This window comes from Protopterus annectens, chromosome 6.part0 (assembly GCF_019279795.1).
Source record: "Protopterus annectens isolate FY-2018-M chromosome 6.part0, PAN1.0, whole genome shotgun sequence".
In the NCBI taxonomy this organism is placed as follows: domain Eukaryota; kingdom Metazoa; phylum Chordata; order Ceratodontiformes; family Protopteridae; genus Protopterus; species Protopterus annectens.
This window is the reverse complement of record NC_056737.1, coordinates 85,169,542-85,191,022: the sequence shown is the minus strand read 5'-3', so window position 1 is coordinate 85,191,022 and position 21,481 is coordinate 85,169,542. Positions and strand designations below refer to the sequence as shown.

General features: G+C 38.1%; 1 protein-coding gene across 1 annotated transcript in view; it reads right to left on the bottom strand.

Annotated features, from left to right (window-relative positions):
- TTLL5 (tubulin tyrosine ligase like 5) overlaps positions 1-21,481 on the bottom strand; it is a gene marked incomplete in the record, with an annotated part of 5,893,562 nt that overhangs the window by 1,008,804 nt on the left and 4,863,277 nt on the right. The window contains 1 exon segment of the mRNA XM_044073865.1: positions 18,489-18,643. Coding sequence (XP_043929800.1) covers positions 18,489-18,643 — 155 coding nt within the window.

The following is a 21,481-nucleotide window of genomic DNA, read 5'->3' as shown; positions in this document are numbered from 1 at the left end:
ACATAATAATGTTCTTATTCCAAATGCTGTTTATATCTGTTTCCACTGTTTCTCCCATCTAGCCAAAACCAGATTTGCATAACTATTAGCACAGGGGTGCCCAGAGCAACCCCCCATCTTTGCCAATATTTATTATCATACAGGAACACATTGTTTTCTAGGACCACTTCCAATAGATTACACATTGCATATGAATCCTTTCCTTCTTCCCTAAGTGTATCAAGTATCGCTTCTATACCATACTGATTTGGTATAGAAGTAAAGAGACTATGAACATCCATGGTTACTAGGAGAAGACTGTGGTAATCTTTTCTGTTTTCCATTACTTCATGCAACTGATATAAGAACTGTGCTGTATCTTTGATGACTGTATTGGCTTTTGGTAGAAGTTTAAGTTCTTCTTCTAAATAGATCGACAGATGCTCTGTAGCCCAACCTCTGCTTGCTACAATCAGACGCAGTGGCGGTCTTAAATGTTTTTTGTGTATTTTGGGCAACCCACTTATGCTAGGTATTATTGGGTGTTCTACTACAAAGAAATCATATAGTTCTTTAGTTATACTTCTATTCATCAACATTTCATATAGAATGTCATCTATTTTCTTCTTCATTGCTTCCAACTCTTTCTTATCTATATTCAAATAGGTTGCTTGGTCACTAAGCATATCCTCCATGATTTCCATGTAGTTGGTAGTATCCATAACGACCACAGCCCCGCCTTTGTCTGCAGTTCTTATTATTATATCTTCCCTTCTCTGCAGTTCTTTCAAAGCTTGAAACTCCTTCCCTGTTAAATTCTGATAGTGCTTGCCATTGCCTTTCTGCCTGGATTCTGTGACTTCAAGTTCACACAGGCATACAAACATATCAGCAGTAGGATGGCCAACCGCAACAAAAGTACTGGGTTTCTTGAGAGATCTCCCTTGACTCAAAGACTCATTATTACTACTTCCAAAGAAACATTTCAAAATAACATTCCTCCCAAAACATTTCAAGTCCGTAACAAATTCGTCTACTGGCGATTTTAAAGACGGTATAAAGCTTAGTCCTTTCTCCAATAGAGGAACTTGCTCTTCTGTCAAAACACATTTTGAGATGTTAACCACTAAGGAATGTTCTAAAAAAACTTTCCTTCTTTTCCTTTCCCTGCTCGTAGACCTGCCTGGTCATCTGTCTTTCATCTGGATAAAACAAGAGAGTTGCTGTACTATAGGCAAATGTATAGTCCCTTTCCTTAGGTATAGTTCCTTTTTCTGGCATAAGATCTTCCTGTCTACAACTAATTACATTAGTTTTTTCAGAAATATTATTGATTTCGTCACCCTGTAATCTATTGATAATACTCCAATTTCTTGCTTCTGGGCAACTCATACTGTCATTATTCCTAGGAGTTGTGCCATCATTTTCTTGATGCACTTCAGCATGCACAACAACTTTTAGTTTCACGTAAATTAGGCACTATTTTCATGTTATTGCTCCCTTCAGTCCTAGTTAACATATTCTTATTTTTTTTGCCTTTCTCATTCAATTTTGGAGCCATCGGCCATTCAAATAAATGGCCTTGCTTAATATCATTAAAATCTATCAAAAGTTTACGACTTTTGGCCTCTTTCAATCTCTCATCATAGGCTGCTAATCTATCTTGTACTTGTTCCAACGTGGTCAGATTTCCTTCAGAAAGTTTCACTGTCTCCGACTGCTTTTGTTTCATTTCTATTAAATTGCTTGTCTCTTCCTCCTGTGGCTAGAAGAAATCGAAAAGTAGCTTCATATAATTAGAGCTAGTTTGAATGTTAACAGCCTGCCATTTGGCCAGAAATTCTGGATAAGTGTTGCCATAACTTGGCATGCATTTGACTCCGAGACCTCTTGATATCATTTGATGATGCAGGCAAGCTTCCATGTGGAAGCATTGCCATTGAAGGCGTTTCAAATGATAGGCTGCATTCTCAACCTCTTTGAATGTCTTCTCAAAGTCTGGATCTTCATTCTTAATTTCAGGCATAATGACAATGTTTTTATCCAAATTCAGCTATAATAAAGGATTCTGCATACCTGTATTCATTTCAGTTATGACTCGTCTCCTCACAGGTCCTGAGACCAGAGTAGAATTATTTAGCAGATCCATTCAACTTATAGAATTCTATGTGCAGTGTATCCTGTAATAAAATGCCAAACTAGAACAAAAATATCAGGTAAACACCACTGAAGGAAGCCCAAAATAAACAAAATATACTCAAGTAAAATATGGGTGAACCACCATAGAAGAGCGAATAGTAAAAAACGAACAGTAAAACTTTATTTCGACAAACAGTCAGTTTCTCAGGTACCGGACAAGCACTTTCGGCTTAATGCCTTCTTCAGATCCTAAGAATGCCGGTCCTGAGATCACTTTTTTTTTTAAAAAAAAACTTTAAACCAATCAAATCAAAAACTCTGTCCAAAAGGTGTATTTTATGTATAACTAAAAAATCCAATTAAAAACAGTGTATCTTATCCACTTTCCTTCTTCACCTAATCCAAGATGCAGGATCCAACGAGCCTTTTCTTTCCACCTATCAGATGTTATTATTAATTCTTCCTACTTTGAGCCTCCTCAAATCAGACATCAGATTAAACGCTCCAATGGAACAGTTTTGCGCCATCTTTATAACCTAGCACAAAATTTCTAACCTTTCCAGTTCCATCATAGGAAACCAACAAAAAATAAATACTTTATGCTACTTCCTTTAGCTTTAATAAACAAAGGGAGATTCCATGAACACTTCCAAATAATTTTTGGCAAGCTCATAACTTCAGACCTTTGTCTCACATTACAAACATACTTATCCAACAATTAATTTCAGTGAATCGAACCACACCTCCTTGGTAACCAATCGTACCACATCACTGGGTTAGATATTCATCCTCAAAGCTTTGACTAGGTAACATAATCTTCTTCCTTGTTACAAACTACTTTTAGCCATTCTTAATAACCAACCAATGTCAAGAAGAGAACATAGCAACCAGCTAATCAGATTTTATGGCTTGTTCTTCCTGTATCGGCAGCCTCCAATCATGCGGGAGACTTGTGTTGACAAATATAATATAGAGAAGCGGACAACGCCTCTTTTTCTATCCTATCAGGACACAGCTCAGTCTTTCAGTGGATAATTCCTGTTGGAACAGTATAATTTAAGATACCAAAAACGGCAACTTAGATCACTCTGTTGGTCAAAATCCACAGCAATAGTCTACCAGAATTCACCAAAGAGCTCAAAAATCTAAAGAAAGATCTATATACTTTGATATGTAGTTCTGTTACTATAATACCTTCTCCGATTTACGGCTTCCCTTCACATGAGTGGCTTTTAAGTCAGTGTACTGGAACATATTCTCGATAATAAAGTGGTTAAATACAATCTTATAATAATTCCAAAAACGCCATTACTTCCTCACACTTAATCTTCATTCTTTGAGGAAGGATTTTAACAGAACAAACCCATTTAATCCTGGCTTTGAGATTCATAATCCATTTTTCCTTCTTCCACTTCAGTTCTACTGACCATATCCCCTCCTCGTAGGGTCTGTTCAAACATACTTATAACCATACATTTAAAGGAATGCATACAGTTGTCGCAAATATGTTAAACTACAGGCTAATACACTCAAGTGTACTAGCTTTTGATAGCATTTAATCGAAAATCATAGCATTTATTGTGTTTTCTGCTTTTAAAAAAAAAAAAAAAAAAAAAAAAAAAAATTGCTTTCCATACTTTCATCTACTATCTTCCAGAGACCAGATTTGATTTGCTGATGGGCTTCTTTTGTCTTGTTTCCTGTTTTTCTTTTTTTTCCTTGTTTGGGGTTTCTACATTTTCCTGGGAGTAGGGGAGGGGTAGTTTATGCTGAGTCCTTGTCCTCAGAGAGGAGTTAAGGCAGGGTACAGAGTTGTTTTTGGCCATTTTTTTGGGTGTCCTTTCCTCTTTCCAGCCTGCTATAAAGCTTTTTGGGCTTTGGCAAAGCACGCATTTCTTTCCAGCCAGCATGAACTGGTGGGCAGCAGTGTAGTGGTGGCTAGCAGTGCAGAAGAAAGACAGAGATTTTAAGTTTTTTCCTTTTTTTTTTTTTTTTTTTTTTTGTTTTCGACTACTGTTTTGTTTATTTTATCAAAGTTTGCACTATTTTTACTGTGTTTATGTGTTTTAACTGCTTAACTGTTTACTGCACTTTAAGTTTTGCCTTTTGCCTAAAAGTTAAACTACAGGCTACAGTGTACTAGTTTTTGATAGCATTTAGCTGAAAATTGATAGCATTTAATCTAAAATCATAGCATTTATTGTGTTTAAAAAAAAAAAAAAAAAAAAACAAAAAAAAAAAACTTTCCCCACCAGTCACCCAACTTCAGTGTTCCAGAGAACAGATTTGGTGATCCCTGGGCTTTGTCTTCCTTTTCCTTTTCTCCATTTTCCCCTTTTTTTTACCAAGGGTAGGGAAGTACTGAGCCTGAGTAAGTAGCCTACTGTGAGTCCTGTGTTTTAGTTTCTTGCCAGTTAAGTTTAACTTAGTTTTTATTTATTTTATTTGGGGGTTATTCTGTCTCTTTTTTTTTCTTTTTTCTGGCCACTGAGAACTCAGCACAGCTCCTCGTGGTGGCCAGCAGTGTTCCGTGGTGGCCAGCAGTGTTCCTCTAGCAGCACCTTTCAGAAAGACCACCTTCCAGATTTTAGTTTTTTTCTTTGCTTTTTTTTTTCTTGTTTCTGCTTATTTTATCAAAGTTTGCACTATTTTACTGTTTTTACTGTTACTGTTTAACTGTTTAACTTAAACTGTTTACTGCACTTGCTAGTTTTAGTTTTGCCTAAAAGTTAAACTACAGTGTACAAGCTAAGCAGCTTTTATACTAGCTTTATATATTTATAGTGTTTTTATTGCTTTTCTGTGTTTTTTAAAAAAACAAAAAAAAAACAAAAAAAAAAATAAAAAAAACCCTAGCTATCCCCTTACTTTCCTATCCTTCCCCCTGGGCTTTGTTGCTGGTTGGATTTCTTTTCTTTGTCTGTGGTTTTCTCTTTCTTTTCTTTAAGGGTAGTTTCAGTTTCTTTACTCACTAGTGGGAGAGAAATCACTGCTGGAGTTGTTGTCAGTAACTTCAGTTTTATGTAACATTTGGGTTTTTTCGGGTCTCTTTTGGCCCCCAGTTTAATGTTGCTATTGCCCCAATTTTAGGCCTACTTTTAGACGCTAGGCAGCCTTATTTAAGCCAGTTTAGCAGGCTTAAACTATTAAATAGCAGCAGTCCACTCTTCAAATTTTCCTACCACTTCCTCCAATTTCTATACTACTTCTCTCCTTCCTCGTCCATAACTAACTAAAGATCATCTCTATAATGACTCTAAGCACTCCTAAATCTCTACAGTACTCTACTCTCTATAGTTCCTATTATTACAACCTTACACTCAGCACTTGCAGCCCCCCATAGGCCCCCTTATATAATGCCCACTCTTATAGATAGCACCCCAAAAAGAATCTTTTATCCCCTTTTGTCTCAGTTTCCCCACAGGGATCAGTTGCTAGTGTATCTTCCTACTAGCTGGAATTCTCATTGCAAGCCCTCCTGTCTGTCCTGCTCATGTAACATTGGTGATTGAACCCTCTGTTACTCCCAATAAGGCTGACTCCAACAAAACAGAGGAGGCCAAACCAGACCAAACAGAGGCTGAGCTCTGGCAAGGATCAGAAGGAGGAGAAGGCTAAGCTCAACACAGGATCACACCAGTAACACACAACACATAGAACTTCACACACACACATAAACACACACTCACATACACAAAGGTAAACCTACAAAAATCTACTCAACACATCTACACAAAGACATACCAGACACCACAAAGCCAACACCTCAACACAGCAGAGCTCTCAGAACACAACACCAGCAAACAACTCAGACATAGACCACCCAGTCATCACCAGTCACAGCCCACAACACACAACACCAAACACACCAACAGACTAGTCATTAGACTCCATAGCCAGACACACACTGACCACCCACATCACCAGACTGAACTGAGTTGTCGGTCGCCCACAGTCGTCTGTCGGAATAGGTCTCAACCGCCGTTACACTCAGGGTCTCAGTCCAGTCCCACACTATATTTAAAACTGACTTGCACAGCACTCCTGACTGAGAGAAAGAGGCTGAGTCCTTACTGACATATGTCCAGAGAGGGCGACCTATGAGAGCTCAGAGTAAGGCCTTGACCTTTGATGAGTATCCCCTTGAGCCTCACCATAAATGATACACAATACAGAGATAAGATGATGATCAGAATAATCAATTTAAACACTGGTGTGCCAGCACTGGTGTCAGTATCCAAACTGCTTGGGATGACTTGCTGGGATGGCCCTGCCAAGCTGGCAAGGCTCATAAAGGGCGCCTTGCACCTGTCACCTGGCCTTTAAAGGCTTGCCGGGAATTCTTGTGCCCCCAAAGGTGAACACACAAGGAAGGACTAAATTCTAAATGCTCCACCTAAGGAAAATAAAAAAAAATTCTAATGCTGTGCACAGCAAAATAATGGGTATAGTTCCCCATACTAAAGGGGTGGCGTAAGCCACAAAACAATGGGCTAGGCTTGTAAATGCCCTCGGGCAGATAGCCTAGTATGAACCTATGAACCTATATAGAGTATTTGTGTCCACTCTATTCTTTATGTCCGATTGATGCTTGAAAATACATTCTTTAAACCTCCTGTTGGTCTTTCCTACGTAGAAAGCCAAACAGAGTACACAAGTAGCAATGTATATAACATTTTTGCTGACACAGTTGGCACATCCTGTAAACTTGTAGGTCTTCCCCGTTTTTGGATGGATAAAATTATCAGTGTTAATCACAGCACATGCCTTACATGAGCCACATTTACGCGTACCTATACAATGTCTTAGATCTTTTGATTTTCTGCAGCTCACATTGCTTTGGCATAGCAAGCATTTCAAATTCTTCTTATTTTTGTAAGCAAACCGAGGGGTGTCCCTCACTATTTCTTTTATTCTGGAATCTGATGTCAAGATAGGCCAAAATGTCCTTATTATTTTACGTATTTCAAAACTGTTTGTACTATAGGTAATATTAAGCCTTGACACAGGTTTCTTGTAGACCATCCTATCATTGGCATGCACAATTGAACCCTGTTTCTTTTTTTGTGCATACCAGGACCAGCATTCTTAGGATCTGAAGAAGGCATTAAGCTGAAAGCGCTTGTCCGGTACCCGAGAAACTGACTGTTTGTCAAAATAAAGTTTTACTGTTCATTTTTTACTATTCGTTCTTCTATGCTGGTTCACCCATATTTTACTTGAGTCTATTTCGTTTATTTTGGGCTTCCTTTAGTGGTGTTTACCTCCTATTTTTGTTCTAGTATGTACAATATACATCATATGTTTTGTGGTTCATGTTTCCAATGATTTTCAGCTACCTCTATATTGCAGTGTTTGCATAATCTCCAATGCAATAATCTTGCCCCATTATTGTGCCTTTCAGTGTCCAGACCCTCAGCCATGAGTGTATTACACTCAGCAACAAGATGTGTAACTGTTTCCAGTTCTGTTTTACTGGACCTACATTTGTCTGTGTGTCCCACTTGTTCTATAGACTTTGTAAACCAATGTGTATGTAGTCCACTGACTTGGGCAGCCATTATTAGCCTTTCATTTTTTGATTTTAATTCACCTCTCCTTAGCAATTCCTGTGTCAAAAGTTGGTCAATATGAGATTATTCGAGATGAACTATGTACTTTCCCACTATATTTGTCGACTTTCCTATTTTCTTTCCATCTCATCTCAGAACCACAGGGTTCAGTCCTGGGTCCTCTCCTGTTTGGTATCTACTTCTCTGAAGTACAGGTTAACACAGAAGGTCTTTGGCTAACAAAGTCTGCAGATGAATGCAAACTAGGAGCCATAATCGAAACTCCTAATGATGTGGACATACTACAAAAGGGCCTCACTGAGACAGATGCCTGGTGCCAAAGCCATGGCCTGAAGCTCAATGCCAAAAAGTGTATTGTCATCCCCTTTGGTAAAAACTCTGTACCCATGAACTACCATACAAGTGGTATTCTACTTAACACTGAAAGTGTTATAAGAGCTTCACCAACTCATAAACTCACCAGCCTGAACATAAACCCCTATGTCACAAAATGGGTTGGCAACTGGCTTACAGACAGAATTCACACGGTAAGCATAGCGGGCTCCAGGTCTGACTCTAAACCAGTCACAAGTGGTGTCCCGCAAGGCTCAGTTCTGGGATCCCTACTGTTCGGCATATATTTCTCAGAAGTACAGGCAAACACAGGAGGACTATGGCTAACCAAGTTCACCGATGACTGCAAACTGGGAGCCATAACTGACTCTCCGGCTGACACGGACATCCTCCAAAAAGGCCTTACTGAGACAGACACCTGGTGTCAAAGTCATGGCCTCAAGCTAAATGTCAAAAAATGCAAAGTCATCCTGTTTGGGAAAAACAAAACACCCACGAATTACCACATAGGCGGCAGCCCCCTTAACACAGAAGAGGTAATAAGAGATCTGGGGACCCAGGTAGATAGTAATCTCTCCTTTGACAATCATATTGCCAAAGTAGTTAGGAAATCCTTCTATGTGGCCCATATAATTACTAAGGGGTTCGCATCTAGAAATAAAGAGGTTATAGTGCCCCTCTACTCGTCACTCATCACACCCATCATATAGTACAATGTCCCATTTGGGATGCACCTCATAGCTTACTCAGAGGTGATCTCTGCCTGACTTACAAAGCCATGTCCAACTCAGAATTGATGGACATGCTTCACCTAAAGAAATCCAAGTCACTGCGAGCCATGCACTCTAGTGAGCTAAACCTCGCCACAACAATAAATAGAACATGCTGGAGGGATAGATTCCTGTCACAGAGACTCCCCATGCTTTGGAACAAAATTCCTAACTACATTAGGCAGAGCCCCTCACTAACACTCTTCAAGAGAAGCCTTGTCGAGTGGATGGGTAACAGAAAGTACACCCCTGGGATCACGTCATTGGCTCTGCTTGACGGAGGCTCACTTAATTAATCAATGGGGTGGCGAAAGCCGAAACACTCTGGCTAGGCTTATAAATGCCCTCGGGTAGATAGCCTAGTACCTACCTATGAACCTATGAAGAGACCTTGGGACACAGGTGGAGAGTAGTCTCTCCTTTGATAATCACATCACCACAGTGGTCAGGAAATCCTTCTACGTGGCTCACTTCATCACAAAAGGTTTCTCATCCAGAAATAAAGAGGTCATTGTTCCCCTCTACTCATCACTCATTAGACCCATTATAGAGTACAACGCCCCTTTTGGTATGTACTTCACAAGACATCTACAACAACTGGAAAGGCCACAGAAATACCTCACAAAGAGGATTACTGGCCTCAAATAGATGCCCTACGCAGACGGTCTCAAAAAATTCCAGCTTTACTCTGTCACATATCGCCTACTCAGAGGCGATCTCTGCCTAACATACAAAGCTATGTCAAACCCAGAGCTGTTGGATATGCTCCACATAAAGAAATCCCAATCCCTCCGAGCTACACGCTCTAAGGACCTAAACCTTATCACCACAATAAACAGAACGTGCTGGAGGGATACATTCCTGTCCCAGAGACTTCCCATAGTCTGGAACAGACTACCTATCTATGTCAAACAGAGCTCCTCATTAGCACTCTTCAAGAAATATCTTGATGATTGGATAGGAAATAGGAAATTCACCCCAGGGATCACTTCTGTGGCTCTGCTCGACAGGGGTACAGGAAAATAATTTCCTTGGGTGGCGAAAGCTAGGGTACCTTCTTGACTAGGCTTATATAGGCCCTAGGGCTAATAGCCTAGTACCTACTTATGAACCTATAATTTTCTTTATATTCTTTCTTTTCTTTGTTGGCACTTTCAGTTGCTGTCTGTTTTTGGCTACTTCTGGTTTGAATTCCAGTCCTACTTTGTTATCAAATGCTTCTGCTAAGCTAAGCAAACATGTCATATTGGACTTCTCTTCATGCTTTAGAGCTTTAACTATGTTTGGATCTGATGAGGTCAGCAAGTATGCATGTAGTCCCACAACTGTTTATCTATTTAAGCAGCCAGTTTTAGAGTGAGGGATGTACCATCTTGGTATGCACTGTTTTTATATATCATAAGGCAGGCATGAGGCATTCTTTTTTTTCTAACTGGTTTAGTGTTTTTTGTGGCCAGGCAATTGCACCAAAGCTGTAAATTAAAACAGGAAGAGCACATTAATTTACACCTTGAACTTTATTCTTAGATGTCAAAGCAGTTTTCAATATTAGCTTTAGTCTTATGAAGCATTCCTTACTGAGCTTTATTCTCTTTTGTTCGTTTTGCTGATGACCCTTCATCTATTCTCAAGGATCTATACACTCCCTCCTGATCAAGTTCCTTTGTATTGCATTCCTCTCCCAGGTTGATACTTTCCTGATGCTCCAGTTTTCCTTTTATAAACATAGCTCTTGCACATTTATCAAGATCAAATGTCAATCCTATATCATCTAAGGACGTTTTAACCATTTGTAGTTGTACTTTCAGATCCTTGTTTGATGAACTACACAATTTAAATCCTCCCCAAAAGTAGATGGGATGTCTAGGAGTTAAACTAACCTGTTAAGTAAACAGCTTAATGGGTTAAGGGCAAGACAACACATTAATAGTGAATGTGTATATAAATATATATATATATATATATATATATATATATATATATATATATATATATGTATAAGTGTAGGCAACACATAAAATAAAAGTTTTTTATTTTAATAGAGATAGTAAGTGCTTTCACATGGACACACCATGCTTCATCAGACCAGGGGCGGCTCGTGCTATTGGACTGCAGGACTGCAGCCCCCCAGCTGTAAAAGAAAAGAAAAAGAAAAAAAATGCGAGTCCCAGAACTTCATGCATGAGTGTTTGCGGTGTTCTCAGAATCCGGACTGCTGGTGAACCAGTCAGGAGCATGCTAGCATTTTGCTGCAGGAATACTGTTTTTTTTTTTTTTTTTTTTTTACTGTAAGAAATGTAACGAAGGGACTCCTACGTGTGTGTGTCCATGTGTGTGTGTGTGTGTGTGTGTGTGTGTGTGCGTGTGTATGTGAAATGTCCCAGTTAAACATACCTGGTGGCTAGAGAGAACGTGGGGAAGTATACCTGGTGGCTAGACTCAAACCCTGTACCTTGAGAGCAGGAAGCAAGAACATGAATTCCCTACCCACCATCACTTGTGAAATTTTTGCCTCACATTTTTGTTCTTTTGAAATTTTTGCCTCATATTTTTGTTCTGTTCTGTTCCTCATAAAATCAGTGGTTTTCTGGATCTTGAATTCATGAAGTAATGACAGGCATTTGAATTTCAGACCATATTCTTCAGAAAGTACATGGAAACACAAAACCTTTTATTCTAGCAATTTTCTGTTTATAAGATTAATATTTAAAAATTGTCCCTATTTTGGGGGCTGTATTCCCCATTATTGACTTTGTCCATGTTTCTTGTGTTAAGAGGTTGAGAGCTATGGTGAGAACTGAATTCACTGAATATGTCTGGGGGCTGTATTCTCCCATTATTGGCTTTGTCTAGGTGTTTTGTGCTAAGAGGTTGAGGGCTATGGTGAGAACTGAATTTACTAAATGATAGCCATTTAAGTTTCAGTCTACCTGTCTTACAAAAAACAGCTGATTTGGCATTGTGGTATGTTTCTCTGATTGTAGTACACAGGGTCCTGGATTTAAAACTTGGCAGTGAAATGCATGGTGGTAACAGCATTTTATTCTAGCAACTTTCCAAGTTATACAAGCAATGTTTAAAATGTGTCCCTAGTTTTAGGGCTTTTGTTCCCCCCAATAAATTTCGGCTTTTTCCAGATTTCTTGTGCTTCAAAGTTGAGAGATACAGTTGAGTGTCGAGTGGATTTTACAAGGAGCTGAGAGATTGAAGAGAAGTTTAAGGCTGCTTATGCTGAGTCGTCTTGTTAATAGCACAAGTAGTGTACTTGCTTTTGATGCAGATGGCTGTGGATTCTACACCCACAGTATATAGATGCATTGCTGATACTGTACTGTGTTGTACTTTTAAAGGGGGGTGGATGCTGCAGTCTTCTGAATGTCCTCTTTGGTAGAGATACCTAGTAATGCTCAACTTGTAATCCCTATTGCAATATTACTAGCTTATCTTTTTTTTAATGTAACATGGGCAATTTATTCCTCAAGGGCAACAGGCACTTTATTTGTATATGAAACAATGAAATATAAAGTTGTTTGCTAGCAGCAACATATTCATTAGTGACAGAGCTCTTTAATGTGGCATTATTTAGATTACTTTTACTTCTGCAGAGACTGTGAATATTTACTTATACTGGTGGAATGTAGAAGTTTGAATAGTCTTTTATGATGGAAATGTTCTGAATTGGACAGTTTTGTCATTATTGGTGCATGCATTTTGTTTCATTGTTTACTGGAAACATGTTAAAAACAATAAATTTAAAACACCCTCTAGCATCTGTACTGTATTATACACGGAATATAATTTAATACACTCAGGAAGGTGTATCAAAGAACACATGTATGTTTCCTGTGCAAGGGGCCTATGATTTGAAAACAGCCCATAGTTAATCTTTATCTGCCACTGGCCAGATGTATTTTCTTTGAATGTGGGTTTCAATGCTGTTTCAATGAATGTGAGTTTCAAGGGAAGAGAAGTTTTAATGCTAAGTCTATTTTCATTGTGAGACTGCATTGCTTTGTTTAGAAGATGTTTATTAGTGTTTCTGCTGCAAAATGTAAAATAAAAATTTTAAATGAAATCCAAATCATTGTAGAAGTAAAGCAGTATGCACATTGCAGTGTTTATGGTAAATGGGGCGAAATATCCACGTAATGGGACATTGAAAAAGCTGCAGGGGGTGGCCCCATTCTTCCATGATTTTGTGAGGGGGGGAAGGGTGGCAAACTCAGACAGCCCTGGCTGAACTATACCTCTTAACTGTCCAGATTTTTGCAGAATGAATAGATCTTTGCTTCTTATTTTTGGTTTGTTCCTCATCAAATTTGTAGTTTTCTGGCAAATCATTTAGGAATGAAGTCACTAAATAATGACAGACATTGCATTTCAGACTTTATACCCTTTAGAAAAAGGCATGCTAAAGCAAGACCTGTTATTCAGTCAACTCTCTAAGTTTATACAAGAGCAATTTTTATTACGGTTTCTATGTTCCCCCAATATATTTGGTCTTGTCCAGATTTCCTGTGTCAAGAGGTTAAGTGTGCAAATAAATCGCTTTATAGAATTAGGTTATAGGTTCATAGGTTCATAGGTTTATACTAGGCTATCTGCCCTAAGGCATTTATAAGCCTAGCCCAAAGTTTTGTGGCTTACGCCACTCCTTATATGAAAAAATACTGTGCCCATTAGTTTGTTGTGCCTCTGTCCAGCAGTGACACAGAGATGATTCCCGGGGTAAACCTACGATCTCCCATCCACAGGTCAAGATTTCTCTTGAACAGAGCCAGCGAGGTGCTCTGCCTCACATGGACCGGGATTTTATTCCACAGCATAGGGAGTCTCTGAGTGATAAATCTATCCCTCCAGCACGTCCTATTTATATCCGTGCTAAGGTTTAAGTCACTTGCTCTAGTGGTTTTGGTGTATTTGGATTTTTTGAGGTGGAGCATGTCCATTAATTCTGGGTTGGACATGGCCTTGTATGTCAGGCACATGTCACCTCTGAGCAGACGGTATGCGACTGAATAGAGCTGGAGTTTCTTCAATCTGGTAGCATATGACAGATTTTGGAGTCCCTTTATCCTTCTGGTGAGGAACTTTTGGGGTCTCTCCAATTGCTGCAGATGTCGGGTGAGATACATCCCGAATGGGGCATTGTACTCGATCATTGGTCTGATAAATGAAGAGTACAGGGGAACAATGACCTCACTAGATCTGGATGTGAATCCCTTCATGATCAGGTGGGCAATGTAGAAGGTCTTTCTAACCACTTTAGCAACGTGAGTGTCAAAAGAAAGGCCACTGTCAACCTGGGTCCCCAGGTCCCTGATAACCTCTTCTGTGCTTAGTGGATTGCCACCTATATGGTAGCTTGGGGTTACCTTGTTTTTCCCGAAGGGTATGACTATACATTTTTTGGCGTTTAACTTCAGGCTATGGCTCTGGCTCCAGCTATCTGTTTCCGTGAGTCCCTTCTGAAGGATATCCGTGTCCGATGCACTTTCCACTATGGCGCCCAGTTTGCAGTCGTCTGCAAACTTTGTCAGCCAAAGTCCTCCCATGTTGGCCTGTACTTCTGAGAAGTAGATGTCGAACAATAGGGGGCCAAGGACTGAGCCCTGTGGGACACCACTTGTGACCGGCTTGGAGTCTGACATAGCGCCAGCAACTCTAACCCTGTGGGTTCTGTCCTTAAGCCAGTTTGCAACCCATCTTGTGACATATAGGTTTACATTTAAGCTGGTAAGTTTTTCTACAATACCCGAGTGGGGTATTGTGTCGAAAGCCTTTGCAAGGTCAAGGTAGGCTGTATGGACTGCCTTTCCCTCATCAATGGTCTTGGTGACTGTTTCGAAGAAGTCGACCAAGTTCAAAAGGCATGATCTTCCCTTGACGAAGCCAAACTGGGTCGGGTCCAATGTCTGCAAGTCCCCTATATCTTTGTTTATGAGCTCCATTATGATCCTCTCCATAGCTTTGCAGACTAGACTTGTTAAGCTTATGGGGCGGTAATTACCAGGGTCCGTAGAGGTACCGCCTTTGTGGAGTGGGACCACAGTTGCCATACGCCACTCCTTGGCCACGTATCCTGTGGTAAGGCTGAGATTAAACAGCTGCCTTATGTGCGGGTTTAATTCCTCATTTAGCTCATGTAGCACACAGCCGGGGACACCATCCGGTCCCATTGATGCTGTGTTTTTAGCTTTAGAGAGAGCAGCTTTCACCTGTGCATTTGAGATGTCTGGGAGGCTACACTCCGCTGGGATAGTTATCTCTCCTTTAGGGGGGGAGAGGGGGGTGAAGTTTGCACTGAACCTGTCTGCCAGTATGTTGGCAATGTCTGTGGGTTCAGTGATTTTTGTATCATTTTGGACTAATTCTGAGCATATCTGGGAGTTTCCACCCAGGTTCCTAACATATAAGATATATCCAAAACTCTCAAATGTCCCCGATTTTCGCTCAAAATGTTGCTCTCCCCCTAATAATCCCTCTGCAAAATGGCAAATTTGAATGAAAATGTGGAGGGTTTACAATTAACAAATAATTACAATGATCAGAGTTATAGATTACTTTTAATATAGAAATGCATGTAGATTTTCTTGCTTTGTCAGCTGCTCAAGTTAACAGTACTAATATTAAAAAAATATCCCTTCTTTGACAGGTTCCCAGCTGTATTGTTTGGCTATTTTATATTTTTGCATCATATTTTTGTCCATTTTTCATAAAATTGTGGTTTTCTGGAAAATTAGTGGCAAATCATTAAAGACTGAAGTTAGAAAATAATGACAGGCATTTGAGCTTCAGATTTCATAACCTTCAGAAAATTCATACTAATGCAAGGCCTACTATTCTATTATCTTTCTAGGTTTATAAGAGCAATATTTAAAAATTGTCCTTATTTTTGGGTCTTTCTCCCACTTCTGTTTATGGCTTTGTCCAGATTTCTGGCTCTGAGGCTGAGAGGCATGACAAATGTGTCAGGGCCATTACCATCAGCCAGAGACATTTCAAATTGTGACATACTTGTTGCACCCCACTCCCCACGTAGTGACTCTGCATGTGTCCAAGCAAGGCAAGGAGCAGTTATGCACTGTAAGTGTGCAGAATATCCCCCATCCAAGGTAGGCACAAGTACTACAGTGGCTTTTCATCTGTCCTTGATTTTGCAGGATGTTCTGGTTTTCTGTCATATTTTTATACTGTTGATATATGCTTCTTCTTATTCAGAAAATGCATGTTGTTGCAGTGCCTGTTGCTCTGTGTTTAAGTAGCAATGCTTTAATGACCATCAGATAAGCTTGTCTGAGACAATAAGATGCAAGTAAGCTTTAATAAGCGTACTGTTAATGAATTACCAACATTTAAAGCCTTTTTTGTTGTTGCCGTGCAGAGAATATTTACATAATTAAATAGCGTATAAGCCTTAGGTATTATAGGTTCCTAGGTTCATAGTTCAGTACTAAGCTAACTGCCCTTGCGAGCCATTTTAAGCGTAGACAATTATCCCTTGTAAGACTCAAACCCTGCACCTTGTGTTTGTAAGGCAAACACCTTAACCATTAGGCCACCCTCCCACTTACTGAAATGCATATGAAAGTATTTGTAATAAAGGACAGGATTACATTATTTTCAGAAGCTCATTACATTTGTTGGAGACTTGCAGTCATCTTTGCAGGCTTTACCTGTAAACTAAACAGAATGCCAATCTATCATGTGTGGTCCATAACCTGTGCAGTAATCCTTTAAGCAATTTATCTTGAGCTTGTTTCTTGTTTGCTGTTCATTTCTTACTTTGATCATGTTTTCCCCAAGAAACAAGTAGATAGTTGTTGTCAGGCAGCAGGTCTTTTTTGGATAAGAAACATTTTTAAGACGCTGACCGGTTCGACTCTCAGCTAGAGCGTCTTCTGCGTGGAGACATGTGTGAATGGGCGTACCTTCGTTGAAGGTTGTGCATTAGGGCTGGCAACTCAGCACGTAAAAATCAACTGCCAATCATTAGCGGCTGGAGTTCCACTGTGGCGACCCCTAACCGGGAAAAGCCGAAAGACACAACAAAGTGATCCATTCAGTAATGAAAATACACAGAAAAACCTTCTTTAAAAATGTAATTATAGCACATAATAATCACTGAAGCACATAATAATCACTGAAGCATATTTAAAAACTCTAAAGATCACTTATAAGCTTGTCCTATGATTACAAATGTTTTGTGTTTTAAATTTTACAGATTGAACATATAGGTTCTTTATGGTAAGACTGATTATCTGTTAGTTTATGCTGAAAATTTATCTTAGGATGTTATCGCAACATTATAATTATTTTTATACATTTTAATGTCAACGGAACCTGACATAGGTGTAGTTTTGCGTTGCGAAACTTTCAAGGATTTTTTAATCATAGGACAAGCTTATAAATGATCTTTAGAGATTTTTAATATGCTTCAGTGATTATTATTGTTGTAATGTTTTAGAATTGTGGCAGTCGATCATATTATGTATGATGCTATACACAAGTTTTTAAAGAAAGTTTTTCTGTGCATTTTCATTACTGAATGGATCACTAAGATTGCTAATTAAGTCATTAGTTACCATGGTGATAGTGGGGCTGTTAGCCTAACTGTGACTATATAAAGGTGCGTTTTTTTAGTAGTTTATATAGTCTGATGAAGCATGGTGTGTCCATGTGAAAGCGCTACTATCTGTATTGAAATAAAAAACTTATATTTTATATGTGCTGCGTGTATTGCCTACACTTATTCTATATATATCTATCTATATATATATATATATATATATATATATATATATATATATATATATATATATATATATATATATATATATATATATACATACATTCTTCATTTCTGGACAAATGTGGCAACTTCATTCTCAGCAGTTGTTTTTATATTATTTAACACATTAATGGTGTCAAAGAATGATTCTAAAATATCCCCGTTTGAATTTTTACCCCAAAATAATAATTTGCCCTTTGTCATGACTTAGCTGCAAAGTGGTTTGACACTGTTTCATTATCACTGCAATGTAACTGATCTGTTTAGATGTATGTTACACATATCTTAGCATTTCATTACCTATGAATGTAGGATGCTGTCAAATGCATTTTTCTAATGTACTCTTACCATACTTAGATTCTTCCCCCTTTTACAACTCTGTAGTATATCTGTGTTTAGCAAAAATTGACCCTTTGTTCCGTATAACTTTGTTCTTTTGCCATGACTGAGTTTGTGGCCGGATTATAACATCAGCATCCCTCAACACTGAATTATGTTTTCCAACATCCTGCTGGCCTTATTACCGACCTTTTGAACTACACTGAATGACTTAGACACTTGCCATTACAGCCCCCTGCCACTCCTATACTCTCGCCAAAACAAAGATACTTCCACATTCTGCATTTCTAAATGTGAAACCTTGCACTTTTCTATATTAAATCCCATTTGCTGCCCATTGCAGCATTAGAACCCACTGGAAACGTGTCCATCACATAAGCCAAATGAATCCATGCCATAAATGAATACATTTTCTTTTTTCACAAAAGTATGGTAGCAAATATAAATAGTAAATGAGGATGAAGATTCATAAACTATAAGGCTTAATCTGTAAGTCTGGTGGTTGTATTTTTTTTTACTTTACCGGTTAAAAATACTGAGTTGGCTCAGTTCCAGTAAATGTACCTGACTCTTGTTCTGGCCAGTGCACTCTCCAGTACTTGAGCTTCTGATTGGAAGGCTCCTGCAGGAACTGTTGAAGGTACTGTCTGATGATATGAATGGTTCAGCAACGTACTACCTCTGTTCAGTGCACCATTGGTTAAATTAATACTTGCCAGCTTTAAAAGATAATAATAAAAAACAGATTCAAGATCTGAATTATGCATTAAATAATGTATTCACTCATCATCATTATACAACTGGTAGATTTAAAGTGAAAAAAATCAGGATTAGAATGAAAACTAAATGCTGCATTTCAGAAGACTATCTTAACATTAACTCTCAACTAATTAAAATCACTTTCAGCACTAGCACTGTTTCATACTACTTAAAAGTGTTCTGCAGCTTAATACAAAAAACGGGTACTTTGCCACTTACAGAGACGTCAGTTTTCAATAATGCAGAAGCAATGCTTTGGACATAAGCTATGGAATAGCAGTTTACTTGGCCACACACGTGAAATGCTCCATTTAAGACATTCTACAGTGTTCATGGCATTAATTCAATACAAAAAAGGTAAACCTCAACTTAAGAAATTCAAGTTACTGTAACAGAAAAGACTCATCAAAACAATAACAGAGAATACAAGAAAAAGAAAAATAATCTGGTTCCACACAGCAGTGAAAATCAATATGTCCTTTATTGTAGTAAGGTAAGCGCTTTCTCGGAATAACATCTGCTTCATCAGACCAATAAAGATAGAATAACAGTTACATTTTTAAACACTAAAACATCCAATCAAAAATCAGATAAAATGTGCATCATAGCTAAAAAGCCATGTGATAAAATACATCTGTAGAATATATAAATCTTTAAAAAAGTGAATAAAAACAGACTAAATGAACAATATTGCTTAAAAATGGTAATGAATACAATAGTAAAAAATAATAAAAGATGAACTATTGAAATATATATAATAAAATATTAAAAGAGAAATCAATGCTTTAATGGCCGTTCTTTAAGGAAGGGTTTCAGGGAAACTCTGTTGTTTAAACCAGGAGGTTTATCAGCTTGAGAAAACAAAATCCATTTCTGTTCACTAGATTCTGTTCTATTATTTATGTCACCTCCTCTCTTGGTACTATGCAGAATTTCTAGTACCATAAAGCTAAATTTATGTTCTTTACCCTCTTTAGCTACATGTAGTGATAGTGCGCTGGTTTCTTTAACATTCCTAATATCTCTAAGGTGTTCAAGTATTCTATCCTTAAACACCCTATTTGTTTTCCCTATGTAAAATGAGAAGCAGGTAGTACAATAGCAAAAACTGACAACATTTTTTGTTCGACAATCTGCATAAAAAGCAGTATCTATCTTAAAACCCAAAATGGGATGTGTGAAATGATTACCAATATGTATATGTGTACAGGCCATACAATTCCTACACATATATGTACCAAGTCTATCAGATATTATAGTTGATTTAATATTAAAGGATCGATAACAGAGCTGACTCTTACATGATCTATTATTTCTAAAAGCAAAATCTGGCTGTGTGCCAATGACCCCATTCAACTCATGTACAGTGGACAGAATATCCCAGTTCTTTTTAATAATACCACATGCTACATGCACATTGCTGGCAAAAGTCAATGGCATCCTTAGTTTATTCCTAGAGGTATCAGTGGAAGCGTCAGTATTATGTTTACTGCTATAGCCCCTTTCTAAAAATTCTTGTTTAAGTGTTTGTAATGCAACAATGAGACTATCATCATCATTAAAAAGTTTCATAGTTCGAAATATCTGTCCTTTCAACACATTAAATTTCGTATGATTCGGATGCATACTGCCATAGTGTAGAACCTTATTCTTTCTAACACTTTTCTTATACAAAGTAGTACACACAGTGGATAAATTTTAGTAACTTTAACATCCAAAAACTCTACTTCTTTATCAGAATATTCATAGGTAAAACTCAAGAAAGTATTTTAACTGATTTAAGTATAAAAGAAACTCTTGTAGCCGCTGTTCTGAGTCATGCCACAACAAAAAATATCAGCCACAAAACGTTTATACCATTTGATGTTAATCTGGTATTCATTATTGAAAGTACATGTTTAGCTTCCCAATTAGCTAGGGATAGGATGGCGTAGCTATTAGCATAAGCTGTGCCCATAGCTACGCCAACTTTTTGTGCCTGCCCATAGCTACGCCAACATTTTGTGCATAATAAACATCATTAAAAATAAACACATTGTTTTCTAGGATGATTTCCAAAAGTGTGCAAATAAGTGTCACCTTAGTATCAGGGGTGTTTCTCTCACACAGTAATTCTCTGACATTTTCAATTCCCCATTCATTGGGTATAACAGTGAACAATGATTGAATATCCAGAGTTACAAATAAACACTGTCCTAAGATAATTTCATTTTGTTTAGATAGCTCATTAAAAAAAACTCTTGGTATCCTTTAAAACAGTGCTACAATTAGCCAAGGCAGCATGCAAAGTCTTTTCTACAAAGATAGAAAGTGGCTCAGTTACCCAACCTCGGCCTGAAACTATAGGGCGCACAGGTGGAGTTAAAGGATTCTAATGTATTTTGGGTAGACCATATATCAAAGGGACTGTTGAATGTTCTACCTTGAAATACTCAACAGTTGCTCAGATATCATGCCTGTTATTAATAAATCAAAGATCAAAAACTGTACTTTTTCTATGACGCTAAGTATATGCATAGGTAATATGGCATATGTATCAACGTCACTGAGATGACTTAACACAGATTCTATATATTTGTCCTTGTCGATAACAATACCACTTCCTTTATCAGCTGGATGTATTTCTATACTATTTAGTTCTTTCAGTTCAACTAGAGCTTGTATCTCTGCAGCTGATAAATTACTAAAATTATTAGTTTGCTTATCTGGAGACTTCTCTCTAAGTTGTTTTTCACAAAGGTCAATAAACAGATCTGTAGTAGAATTACTAGGTGGTATGTAAGTGCTAGTCTTTCTAA